This window comes from Haplochromis burtoni, unplaced genomic scaffold, assembly GCF_018398535.1.
Source record: "Haplochromis burtoni strain Fernald_Lab_line unplaced genomic scaffold, NCSU_Asbu1 Contig_607, whole genome shotgun sequence".
In the NCBI taxonomy this organism is placed as follows: Eukaryota; Metazoa; Chordata; class Actinopteri; order Cichliformes; family Cichlidae; genus Haplochromis; species Haplochromis burtoni.
In genome coordinates, this window is record NW_024582968.1 from 116,057 (window position 1) to 130,143 (window position 14,087).

A 14,087-nucleotide genomic window follows, 5' to 3' on the forward strand; every position below is an offset into this window, starting at 1 on the left:
GCGTGACGGACAAAACCACTACTACCATGTTTTGGAGCTCTTTCTCTTTTCTCTTTTTTCCCTCCCGCCTCCGGACAGGCAAACAAAAGTCTGCAGCAGGGGGTCGTTATTTAATAGAGTAGAATTAAAACCGAGACAAAAACAGACACAACACCCACCTCGGCTGGTTTGTCTCAATTCTGTTTTCATGACTGGCTTTTAAATGATCATATTAATCTGCCTAAGTAAAGGTTAAGAAGGTGAAAGAATAATATTTAATTTTATTGGCATGCCTCAGTGACGTGCAGAAAAGTAAAAAACACTGAAATTTTTAACAAAGCAAGAGTAAAACAACCACAACTGGTAGAAGAAACCAGATTTACTGGCCGGGAACCAAACACAACAAGGAGCACTCACATGTGTCATTAGATCTGACTCTGAATTGAAGTGAAGTTGTGGTGTCTTGTGTTTCCTCTTTTAAAATGAAGGGATGTGGGAGGAGTGCAGAGCAGATCGAGTGAGTAAGTTCATCCATCTAATTATATATGCAGCCTTATGGCTTCTGCTGCTACCATGAGGCGGTGATGATGGCAGTGACCGGCATATGATGTCAACAGGAGGGCTTAACCTTATTTATAAGGCTTTGCAAACCTTCAGGAGCAGAAACACTCCGGCAGACGCCGACAAACCTTCCTCTCTCTTCAGAGGAACACCTCTAATGACAAGAGGAGTGAGGAAATTTTGATTTTCTTTACAACTCCTCATTGGATTCGTAATCAGAAGAATCAGAAGAAGACAGGAACTCTAAAACTGGTGAGTACAAAATGCAAAACAATTAATTGCTGTCATATGTGCACAGGAGGACGGAGACGACTTTGAACAGAGTAAAGAAACCAAGATGTTGGGTTTGTGCTTCTGTCTGCAGAGTAGTCCTTCATAGAAAGAAAATTCTGTCTTATCCACCACATTTCTGAACAGCAAATTGAGGACAGGGTTAGAGTTGAAGTTACGTTAATGTCCAAATCTTTGTATAGAACTATAGAATAGCTTTTAATATAAAATAATATAATGCAAAAAATGTATTTATGACTCTTATTTAGAAATGTATTATAAGCTATTATAATCCTGCTCCTACCTGTAAATCTAGACAAATGACCAGGTGGATGTTACATTTATTTGAAAGAGATGGCTCTGATGGCAAATTATCCTGGTCCAAAGAGAACAAAGCATAATAAAAAACAATTAAAATCTGACCCAGAACCAATAACACTGATTATTGCCCCTGAGCCGGTCTGATAGGGTCAAGATTGGGTCTTTAAGAACTGAGAGAACCTGTTTGGACAAAGTTTTGAGTGTGTTGGCATGCTGAGGTGCTGTTTAAAGGACAAAAGACTGTACCGTACTTGGACAGAAATTTGAAACACTTAAATATTAGCATGGTTATTGTGTTTATTGGTGACTTTATTACATCCATGTAGCTTTTTTAAATTTATTTTTCTAAGTACAAAACTGTGACACTGAGCATAGTAGGGACAATGGAGCATGTGTGCTTCATAACAGCTACCAGTCTGAATAGACTAGACAGCTAGTAACTACCAACTATATATGAAGTATAAATGTGGTCTGTGCGAGGAAGAGGTAGTGGTCATTTTGTGTATGAACATCTGTCAGAAATCATAGCTCATAATAAAGCAATATGTGATTTTACAAAACATGGCAGAAAGATAATGCAGGGTTTTGTGTTCATTGAGAAGAAATGCTGTCACCATCAGTTTAAACTATAAAATAGCTGTTAAATACAATGAGGATTTAAAATGATCCACCACTAAAGGAAAGACTGAAGGGAGTGGATTTTTTTTCTACTGTGCTCCGTCACAGTCCCACAGAGACTCGTGTCCTTTCTCATCCTGTGAATCAGAAAAAAAAGAACATTTTTTTAGCTTTTCTCCGAAGAATGACTCCTATCCAATTCTCATGTTATGCTTTTCCTGTCAGATTATTTATGTTTTACTGCACAACACTCCACTGTATGTGAATTCCAGGGAAAACCTGGTTTGCAGCTAAAGGTGACTGGCACATGAGTCAAAGATATATTATTCCACTTCTGAGAAACTTGGAGTTTATTTTCTTACTTATTAACATTTTCAGACTTCCCACCAACCAGTAACCATAGCACACAGGAGAAACTTTTATATTACGACTGCATATTTCTGTTTCTATAAGATCTCTTTTACCAATGATGAAAAGTTTGAATTGCCTATGTGCATGTTTTGTGTTTTGGTGTTTTTCAGCGTGGTATTTCAAATGAAAAGTGAAGAGTCTTCTTTTAAATTATTTAGTTTGACATTATTTTCATACTTAGGTCAAGGACAGAAGAAAAGTAAAAAAAAATAACCTCATCATTTAATTTCTGAAGCGGAGTTTTGAAATCTGAGCGTTGTGCCATCCACCTTGATTACAAAAGTGTGGATGTGATGAGATGGGTTGGTCTGTTTGTAAAAAAGACCATTCATTGGCTAACAATTTGTCATTAGCCAATGAGCATCCTCCATTTTGAAAATCGGTATGACCAAGATCTATAAAATAGATTTTATATTTTGTTCAGTATGATCCAAACTGAGCGACAGTCCTTAAGCTTAGTAAAGTTCTAAGTCAGAGCTCTTTTCCTTATATACTGTACTTTGACAGGACCAGAAGTCTTTTTGCAGTGTTATGACCAACATAAACGTGGAGACTGACTCAAAAGTTTAGAAAAAAAAAACAGGTTATATTTTACTACTGTTAAAATAGTTGGTACCGCAAAGGCCATAAAGAGAAAAACTAGTGTGCCTCTCCAAAGTCAGCCTGAGCTATGTCTTTATCCACGCCTCACCAGGTGTGGTTAACAAGCTTTATAGTTTAAGACAGATAGACAATAATATAACAGAGAAAACCCCAACAATCATCTGCCCCAACCAATTGGGGAGCATACTAGCAACCAACTACAAATGGAGCCACTACTACAAAACTACTACAAAAGCCATTTCTACACAATAATCTCAACAAGAGTGGCTCAGCACCACAAAGTGTTATTTCCATTACTTGGCCAACAGCACTCACAAGTGATCCAACAAAAGTAGCTAGATTATCCACAGCACTAAAGATAACAGCACAAAGCAATCACCTCATTATTTAGCATCCATCAACACTGGTGTACTAGATCTATACACATGGCTACAACTACATACTATATGCTAATTCAACATAAGGCCCACCTGCTTCAGCCATAGGACCATAAATAATGCGTGGTCTCAACCTGATCTCTATTTCCTGCAGAGTTCAGTGCCACTGGTTTACTTTGAGCAACTCCCAAATACACCATCAACAAAAAACTTTACCTACCTACTCCTCAGTAGAGTACCAGGCTCAAGGAAACTTTAAACGAAAACTTGAGAGCAGGCAGCAGACCAGAGATGTAGTCTACCAAACTCTGAAGCATACCCCAGGAAAACCTCCAAACATGATAAACTTAAACAATAAAGGAAAACAACAAACAAGTGCTTTGATGCCTGAAACATATCGACTAATGAGAGTTTGCTCAATCACAGTGAACACTGTAACCATCACTCACCCACTAAAAAAAAAATATTTTTTTTTAATCTTTTCAAAAATATCCAAAATAGAGTCCAAAATATCCTGGATGAGCCCCCATCTTATGTTATGATATAAACATGCCGCAATATAAACATAAGTACTGACATCAAATTTTCAAAAAGCATAGGTTTTATTTTACATTTGCTAAAATAGTTTGTATTGCAAAGAGCATGAAGACAAAAACTGGTGTGCCTCTCCAAAGTCTGTATCAGACATGTCTTTATCAACACCTCAATGATCAATTCAGCCCAGGCAACACCTGCAGACTCTTGCACAGCCACTGCAAAAAGAATAGGGGTTTCAGAGGGGTGTAACAGCAACCACAGCGTTCACCATCTGGTAGAATAGAAAGCAGGTTAAAGGCATTTCTGCACTGGCTTTACGTTTCTGACCTAGAAGCTGTGTCCATTCTTTATGCTCTTTGTGGTTTTTAGTGAGCTTATTATCTCATGTCTCTGTGGTGCTCATGATCGATCACCACACTGCATCACTAATGAGTTTGTTTTAATGAATTCTTGAGGTTTTTTGGGTTGTTGTTTTTTGTTTTCTCACCAAAATTTTACAGTTAGCCTGTTTTCTGTTTTGTGGGGGACGCTCATTCGCTGCTGGATCCTAATGTCTGAGAATTGCCGATAGTGATTCATCCTTCCTGTAATCCAAACTAAATACAAGCAGGTGGTCCTGTTATCATAGACATATTCACAGACAGCACAGTTTGGTACTAAAGACTGCTTTAGAGAGTCAAATACCTTCAGTGTCTCCCTTTAAATGCTAATCTAATCACAAGCCTAAACCCATAAAGACTGTTTAGCAAGTCAAAACTGCTCAAAACCACTTTCTGTCCTCTCCATATTCTAATCCAGTTTGCTGGCAGTGCAGCACTAACCATAATCAGATCTAATTGAGTTTAGGGACTTGATTGCCTTGGTGGGATCCAAGAGTGACACACCAGCAGATTATGCACACCCATGTGGGGACATCTGCAAAATTCACCCTAAGAGCCTGAGAGGCAGACAGCAGGCGCCTTCCCCTGGTCTCTCCATGATGCTGGTGTTCGGAGCTCTATGCTGCTGTAACATTCATCCTGCTGAGAGTTAATGCCAGAGAACTGCAGGAATGACTTCTGCTGAGCGTTGCTCTTCCTCTTCAGTTACTTGTGCTGACGTATGATATCGTTTTTTTAAGTTGCTGGCTCCTGGTGGGAGTTTAGATGACACATCAGTGAAAACAGGCAGTTGGCTTCGATTAATAAAGCCAACTGAGGAACACAGCTCTCTTTGCCTACAACATTACCACTGCAGACTTCGTTCAAGCCTTTCTATCATTCACAGAACCACACAGACTACACCCATGCCATGTATTTTTATAAAACAGCACAACTCTGTAAAAACTATAAGAACTTATCAGTCCCGACACATATGAAACTATCCTGCATAAACTTTACATTAGTGCAGAGAAGTCATTATAAAAATATACACTATGCAAGAATGTAAACAAAACTTCACTTAATGTCTTTAGAATATTTCAGGATCCAGCTGTTACATAATGACAAAGAAAGTGGCAGTCTAGGGGATTATTAAAACCAACTGTGGAGGCTACTCGTGCCCAGTTAAAGAGCTAACGAACAGCAGCAACCCCACGGACATCCAGCGGGCAGGAAAAATAACTGAAAAAGAAGCAATTGCATTTTTTCACAAGGTTTATTCAAAAAAATTTAAAATGTAGATGATATAGAATAAATATTCTACCATCATTTCAATCTGATTAAAATCACTCTGTAGGGGTACTTTATGTAAAAAAAAAAAACATGAGGAAAATTTCAACCTTCAACACAAGGGGGCAGATTTACCCAGTGTGGTTACACAACCCAACTACCTGTATATTCTTCTTTGTACGTTAAAAATTATTTTATTGCTCCTAATTTTCTAGATTGTTTTTCTACAGGTGCATATCATCCAAATATAATAGCAACATAGTAACGCTAATGATAACATTAGCTTGAGACAATCTGTTGAATGGAAATAGTCAAACATATCTATGTAGTTTAAAGTAGTAAAAGAATGTGTTGCTAATTTGAGTCTGTTGCACTTGTTCTTGTGATTTAAGTGTTGCTATCAGTTTGTGGAGAGTGGCTAGCTCTAACAGTGCTAGTCGCAGCAGCCTTCTTTCTTTTTTACGTCACCAGGTTATTTATTAGCTTACTACGAAACAGTCTTCATACCAAGTCATTACTGTGCATGTGTTGTTTGTAATAATAAAATAGTAAATGTAAAAAATATCATAGATAATGAATAGTAAAATAGTAAAATTTTATGGAGCTTTTCTTCTTATGTCTGACATCACTGGCGGGCGGTGTTGACAGGTGTCTCTGGGTTGCAGTCCTGGTTACTGGTGGGTGGTGTAACATTACAGCTGGTGTTGTGCATTAATAACATATGAATAAGTTTGATTGAGTTATTTTTGTGCGGCTGTGTAATGTCGTGCAGCTGACTGGAACGAGTGTGTGTTTGTAATTATTCCACCTTGAAGTGAGGCATGAACACTCCTGTGAACAAGAGTTGGCCTCACACTGTGAACAGACGTGATGGCACTTGCGCGATGGTAGCTGGAAGACTCGCCCTAAATCACAAAGGAGTTTTCGCTGTGAGGAATGGAGGCCGCGGGGAAGGGTGATGGATGAAGATGAGTGAGCGATGATGAAGAGACCAGGAGTAGTCGCTACCTCTCCCTCGCTCAGGGGTGGCCTTCCCCTCGCTCTCATTTTGACCTCTGGCTTACCTCCTCCTCCTCGCAGCCCTGTCCTCGCTCAGCGGTGACATGTTTGACCTGAGGAATTCAGGAATGTACAGTTTGTATTTGGATGGACAGAAACTCTCAGCCTCCCACCCTCTTGTTTTACTCTCATTCACTTTATACAACCCACGCCCACCACAGGAACACATGCTCCACCACCGTGGTCCAACCACAAACAGTAATTCCTTGACTATGAGAGCTGCTGCAGACAGATTCCCAGAGTTTTCTACTCCCCACCCCGACCTCATGACCAGCTGACACGATTGGAAATTCACTGCGTGCTTATCAGAGTTTGGGTGGAAGGAAGTTGTTTTAAAGAGTCAGGAGAGCCACTGGGCTGCACCAAGGCCTGGTGTGAGATAAAGAAGGATTACTTTGAGCTGTGAACCATACAAAGCTACTCTAGCAGAGTCCAAATGTTTCCTCAGTGTTGTGGCAGGTTTTCTGTTGAGCATCTCCTTAGACACCCCTCACCTGACTGTGTTGTGACGACTTATAGGAGATGCAGGGGCTCTCAGGAGGGAGTCAGGGCCGTGGATGGGGGTGCACGCCAACAGTACATGGCTTTGTGTGTAGAATTGTTTTCAAAAGCAGAGAGGCAGGGGAGGCGGGGCGCCGTCGCACAGATTAAAAGCGGACATTTGTTTTGTGTATGTGGTGCTCTGCCAAAACCCAGCAATTTTCTGTGAATGTAAAACAGCTTTCCTGGCTCAGACCCCACAGGCTGCTTGCTGCCAGGAAAATACTTTTTCTTTCTTGTACCTGTTTACATGCAGGTAAAGTGGCTTTCACAGGCCAAAAGCACATGAGAGCTTTCTTTCCAGCCTCTGGAGGAGGAGGAGGGACATGGACATGTTCCCGCCACAGACCTATGGCATTCCTCTGTTTGTCCTCTGGTGTAAAGAGGATCTGCTGGACTTCGTGTTCCTGAATCAGCTCCAACCAGAGGAGCTCATAAACTGGAAGGAACTCGACTAATTTGCAGACAAACTGTGGGGAAAACGACTCCCCTGATTCCCTCTGGCATTAATCATTCACCATCAAATGTTGACTTGTTTTATACTGCGAGCAGTGACTGGGGAGGGAACAATGGATTCTGTTTATGATCACTAATGAATGAAAAGCGCAGCAGAAAGCTCTGTTGCATCACCGCGTCCAGGGCTCATGTTGGCAGCCTGCAGGTTTAACAAATAATGTGTTCATTGTGTGCTTCTCATGTTCATACAGTGACCTTTACAGTGAAGCTGCTATTTCTGGGTAAAAATCAAGGACGCATCAATAGACCACAGTCGCCAAGCCAAAATGTTTGTGATAATTGGGTAAATTGAAAACACAGCCTGACTCAACTGCACCAGTTGCCTTAGACTCAGAGTCCGTGCTGCAGGGAAGCCCTGATAAATATCTATATGTGCATGAAGGAGGAGCGCAGCTCTTCTGAAACTCCAGGAGGCTGTCAGTAATGTTAGCTAAACATTTTCAGAGCGCACAGTGGGCTAATCTTCACCTTTCATGCTGCTCTTTACGCTTAGAGGAGCTGATGAAGGCTCGGGTTAGCTGGTACACTGATTAAAGCTGTCCCAACATAAACCCAGGTCCAGCTCTTTAAATACAGACAGCCAGCCAAGACAGAGTCTGCATGTAACTCAAGGAGGGTCCAGCTAGGATGTTTTAGCTTTATTTATTCATATCTGTTTGGCTGGACAAGAGAAGAAACATCTAAGAGAGAAGGAGGAAGAAGGAGTGCAGGACAAACATGAGGAGTTACAGAAACCAGCATCCATTTACTTTTCTGGCACATGCTCAGTGAGGTGTTTGTTGTGCAGAGAGCCTGAACACTGTCAAGTATTAGGCCATCTGTAAACAGGTCAGCATGGATGCTTCTGTCTCCAAAAAACAATCTAGTGGAGGCTAAAATGCTAACATTGAGATGTGAAAATGAAGCTTAGAAACCCTTGTGTTTTATCACAGTGGCTTCATGCAGTTTGGATGTCGACTTTAGAGAACTCACTATTATACCTCTCAAACATGGATTGATCAGCTGATGGTCCAAATGCATCTCTGAGATCTTATCTGGATGTTTTCCTCTTTCTTATTGACATGACTTTCAGATATCTTTCATCTGCTGTAGAAAGTCTTTTAGGCCTCACGTTCTTTTTTTTGTCCTTCACTTGTCTAGTTTCCTCCCTTTTTTAACTGACACTTCACACCGTGCTGAGATATGCTAGGTTTTTAGCTAACAGCTCTTTGGGAATCACCTTGTTTATGCAAAAATACAATTTTATGTCAAACTGTGTTATCGTTGGCATTTTTCACAGATTCAGCTAAAGAAATGGGAAGAAACACTGTGTTTTTCTGATGCTAGTAACAACGAGCCTCAAGATACAATTTTAAATCTGTTATTTGCTTAGTTTTCTGTGCTATGTAGACACAACACTGGTTTATCCCTTTAGTTAGGAGTCTTTTTATGCTTCAATTAGCCATAGGTCAGAGTTAATGGGCTTAACAACAACAACAACAAAAAATAATTCCTCTGAAAATGGTCAGTACAAGGACTGGACTTGAAATGAGTCGAAAAGCAGCCAGAGTCCAAAGAAGAACTGTGAAAGCCTGGGGAAGTAATGCTAAAGAAAATAAAAATAAAATAAAAAATGAAATACACAAAGTCTAGCTCAAAGAAATAAAAAGAAATGAGGGGTGGCTTAAGACTTTTGCACAGTAGTGTAGATCATGTGGTTTTGATGCTGTTGGTGGATTCATGCTACAATGAAGGATAATTTATAAACTGTAATTATATCTAAGTGGAACTCCTGTTTGGGAATCAGTGCTAACATTCCTGAAGAGAAAGCCAAGAAATGTTTGTGTGCACTCAGACGTCAGTTGGCTGAAACGTCAGTAACATCAATCTCCTGTCTATTGTTTCTAATCATGCTTCAAACCTAGCGTTTCCATGGCGCTGGGTTAGAAAAACTTGTACAATTGCACATAAATCTCAGCTTCAAACATGCGAAAAGTCGATGCCACATGCTTGAGTAAACATTTTTTCCCACCAGTGATTTCCCCGCCACAGAGATAAGACCCACTGAGTGTGCACTGGGCTGCGTTTTTCTGTGAGATCTGGTCTTAATTGTGGGAAGCGACAGCTGGAACACATTGCTGATATTTCAACGAGTGTCAGTCAGAGCAGGGTAGGGCGATGGCGCTGCTGCCCGCCGTGATTGTCTGACTTACTCTTGTTTGCTCTCACATATGTGGGGGTTAACTTAGGAAACTTGGGGGCTCCACTTGAAGCCAGAAGGTTGATGTATAGATTTGTATTCTGATCATCTAATATATAAATACTGAGTACAACAGGTCTGTTAGTTTTCTCAGCGATCAGAACATTGATGTGTTTCACTGCAAAACTGCACTGTTAATGTATTTCATAGATTAAATGATTTTATTTTTTAAAAAAGCAGCAGTTAAAAGTATAAATTCAGCTTACATCAGGTGTGTTATGCACATTTCTCGGACAAAATTAAATAAAACATGTAAATCCGGTGCTTTTGCAAGACATCGTTACTCAAAGCTGTTTTAAACAAATATGCCGTTCAATCCACAAACCATAAACAATTTCTTCTGCTTTCAGGATGACGTGCCGCGTGTTTTAGCTGTAACTCCTCTGCCAAACCTTCAATAGAATTCAAAATTCATTGCTTCATTTTGGCTCATCAGATTTGAAATTGCTAATATGTCACAAATATTAACAGTTTTAATGGCTTTTCTTAAAGGTTGTTGTTAGAGCTTGAGTGGCAGTGTAGCCAATTCTCAGACTAGCTTAATGAGGTCATAATGTCTAAAAATCATAAAAAAAAGAAAAACTCTAATTCAACTAACTTAAGTTGTTAATAATAATAATCTCATATGTGGGACATGTATTTTGAAACATCAGTTTAAACTTCACTCTTGTGTTGCTTTAGCTCTTGTGCATGTCCGAAAATCTTAGGCGGCCTCTCACCTGAGTGCTGGCCAGGTGTGGTGGGTGGAGCTTCATCTTGCATACCAGGCTCCATATCTCAGGGGTTAGAGCACTGGTCTTGTAAACCAGGTGTCGTGAGTTCAAGTCTCTCTGTAGCCTAGCATTATGGAAAGTGTACACAGGGTAGAAATCCTCTGTGGTTCCTTTAGTGTTAACCTTGGAGACGCTTCGAAATGGAGTCTAGAAACTGCTAGGTGGCTATGTCCATCTTTCTCATACAGTCTATCCATGGATTTACTATGAGTATTTTTTTAGCATCATGATGGAAACCAGCTGCTTCAGTAGGCTTTAAAATACAGAAGTGTATTGTTTCCAGAGTGTAAGTCTCATATTTGCATGTTAGGTTTCTCCCGACTTATAAATCTGATCTGTTGTAATTAAACTGAATCATTTCTGTCAGCAGCTCCGTCCCCACACGTTGATCTCTACACCTGATTACAGGAATCTGATCTAATCTGATCTAATCACGTTAAATACGACTCAGCTGGAAACATTCCTCATGTGTGAGGATCAAACAGCCTCAGACCACCAAGACTGTCATCGCTCTTATGTAAGCTCTCCTCCTGCACGGCGTATGGAGCTATTGCAGAGCTACACTAGATACAGATGAATCTGAACTTTTCCAGGATTTTTATCTTTATTTTACGTAACTTTAAGGTTGTTAAACTTCCCTTTTCTACTCTTAAGAACAAGTCAGCCCATGAAATATTAGAATTAAAAGTTAATGAACTTTACAGTGAAATGTTATCAAAATGTATATAATTTAATTACATCCCATTTGCAAATTAAGATAGATGAAAGTACAGTTTTGCATACTTGTTAACGGAGACTCTATAGCGTCTCACTCACAACAATATGAAACAATAATGGACCGCTCGACTTTCTTCATAGTTTCAAAATGTCCTGATCTGCAGTGTGTTGATACACGTGATTTGTTTTCTGTGCACGTCCTCGCTGCACTGACAGGTAAGGGCTGAACCTGCCAGACCTCATCACCCTCCTTCGATTTTGTCCTCAGAGGCATCGTACCTGAGACAAACCACCTAACTCCTCGAGTCTAAAGGCCAGTGATGGCTCACGGTCGCTGCTGACACCCGCTGTCAGAGTGGATCGCTCATAAACCATCACCAAGTTTAGGCGCAGCGACGCTGCCATCGCCTGATATCACAGACTTCACCTTTGGTTTTACTGAACTGAATATTGAGATTTAAAAACGAATTACAGTCGAGCTGTGATCAGCACTGAAGAAAAGAAATAAAAAAAAATACATGTTCTGCTTTCAGTTTTTCTGACTGGCTGCCCCTCACATGTGGAGGGTTTGAAGAACATGTTGGGCTCATGTGCCTCTCATGGCCTAACAAAGATATTCCTGCTATGATGTCATACTGAAAACCGGGTGATATTAAGAGCTTTGTGAGGGGTTGACATGATTTTTTTTATTATTTAATTAAAAAAAATTAATCATTTAGTGATTAAATGATGCAGAGTAGGGTGTGGGCTGATTTTCCACTAAAATCCAAAAGGTGTGATGCTATTTTCTCAGTGTGCAACACATTAGCTTACATTAGACACAGAATATATACACTAGTGTCTGAAGTTATAAAAAGTTGCTTTAAAAATGTGTTTAAATGTCATTCATGTTTTTTACATCACAACAATATCCTTGTTGTGATGATTTAGACCTTGATACCTGTGCAGTGACAGTGTGAAAGGCTGACATGCAGCTGCAGGAATGACTGACTTTAGTAAGTATGTGCTGCCGTCTGTGGCCTCAGACTCTGTGCTGTTGGCACTAACTGACCTCCGTAGATCCAGCTGTGGTTCTTGCTTTTGTTGCTGCTTGAGCGCCACCTTCCTGCCATGTTTCCTCCTCTGCTCCCCTCCCTGAAGGAGGCGTGAGGAGGTCCTCCTCTCTGTTAACAAGTCCTCCCCTTTCCCGTCTCTGACCTGCAGCAGCTCTCAGGCAGCATGCAACAAATGCTCCCATCAGAGCGACCTGCAGCACTGCAGTCGGGCTCACCTTTAACCGCTGTAGCTGCAGCTGGATGACCTCCCTGCTCACTCTATGAGGAGGCTTTAAACTGGGAACAAACCAAAGAGGAGCTGCTGGATGAGTTTTGGCTTGTTGGGATTGCTTTTTCCCCCTAAAGGTGTCATCACCTGGATTTTCTCCTGAGACAGTTTGAGAAAGGACTCGTTTTCTGTGTTTTTCTGTTTCTGTGCTGCTGTGGGAACGTAAGTTTCCTGTGAACTTTTCTTCTCGTGTTTGGGTTAAACTACTGTTTGGTGAAATGAGAGAGATGACTTTCTTGTTTCTTCTCTTTGCAGAAATAATGTTCTTCTCCAGGACGGTCCTGCAGCAGTGGTGCTTTGCTGTCTTCTTGCTCTGCTCTCCGGTGCCGCACTTTGGACGGCCGATTGATGCCCTGAGCAGCAGAATGTAAGTCTGGATTTCATTTTTGAGTCTTTTCATGTGTGTCCAGCAGCTCGCCTCATCATGGTGGGTGAGCTGCAGGCTGGAAAATGTGCTCGTTTGTGTTTAGTTAGCCTTCGCCCACCTGTATGTTTACCCAGAGCAGAGACCATCTCGGTGCGATAAACCCCTCCGACCTCCCTCGCTGTCCTCTCAGAGCGTTTGGGAGTGAGTTGGATGAATAATGCTGATGTTCGGCTCGGCTTGGGACCAAACCAAACCTGCTCAGCTGTTTGATGCCAAGCAGAATAAATGCTCCTTCACGCTGCTCGGTCAGAATTTTAAACACACTTCAGGAGCTTTTTTTCCACTTTGGAAAGATCATATCGCTGAGATGGTTTTTGGATGTAAGCGTTGGGAGGATGCTCTGAGCCGACGCTGAAGGAGGAGGAGGAGAGCGGAGTGATTCAGAGCTCCGGGTTTTCCTTAATGGACTCCAGACGTTTCCCTTGCCGTGTGTGATATGTACCTAATGGGATTTTTGGGGGGACGGGGTTCACGCTACCTGGGTGGAAAGAAAAACAAGAGCGCAGTGAAGGGATCAAAAATCAGCCAGCGGTGGGAGCTATTGACCTCTGACCCTGTTTTCCGTAGACTCAATTGTAGTTCAGTATGTTTTCTTTAATATTAAAAAAATAAGTGCAGACGGTTTTCTTTGCAAGCTCCTTTGACTACGATGACCTGGATGACTGAGAACCTTCACAGAAAAAAATATATAAATTTTCATGGTTTTTCATTTTTAATTTGTGCTTCTCAGGCTGTCAAACATGAACTTTTGGTATTCATGAAGCAGTTTTATGAAAGATAGGTCTCATTTTTTTCTGTTAAGGAGTTACACGTTAACAAATGAATGATTGCACATTAATTTGTTTAAATGTATTTCAAATTTTTAAAACTTAATACTATTTTGTTTTTACATCACCGGGTCAACATAATGACCTCTCGACTGCACTGACTTTATGTCCAAAGCATTTGTTGATTTTAGAGATATTAACAAAGTCAAACCGGAGCTTTTCTTTCTTGTAATACTGTTTTGAATCAGGAGATGGCGCCGTGATTAAATTTAAACTTTAACTGTTAAATTGGTCACCGAGTAAAAGCAAAAACTATTGGTGAAGCCAGAGCGCGACTAAAAAGGGAGCACATGTCTCAGCTAGCGCTGCCCCCTAGTGGTGAAAGTTTTAGTTAAAATCT

At 40.8% G+C, this 14,087-nt stretch overlaps 1 protein-coding gene across 1 annotated transcript; it reads left to right on the plus strand.

Moving 5' to 3' along the window:
• Window positions 1-568: 568 nt before the first annotated feature.
• On the plus strand, window positions 569-12,860 carry LOC121812470 (parathyroid hormone-related protein-like; the record flags this gene model as incomplete). The annotated part of the gene is given in 2 exon segments (XM_042214726.1): window positions 569-792; window positions 12,749-12,860. A coding segment is annotated over 1 exon segment (107 nt), but the record flags the coding sequence as incomplete, so codon positions are not given.
• Window positions 12,861-14,087: the final 1,227 nt, after the last annotated feature.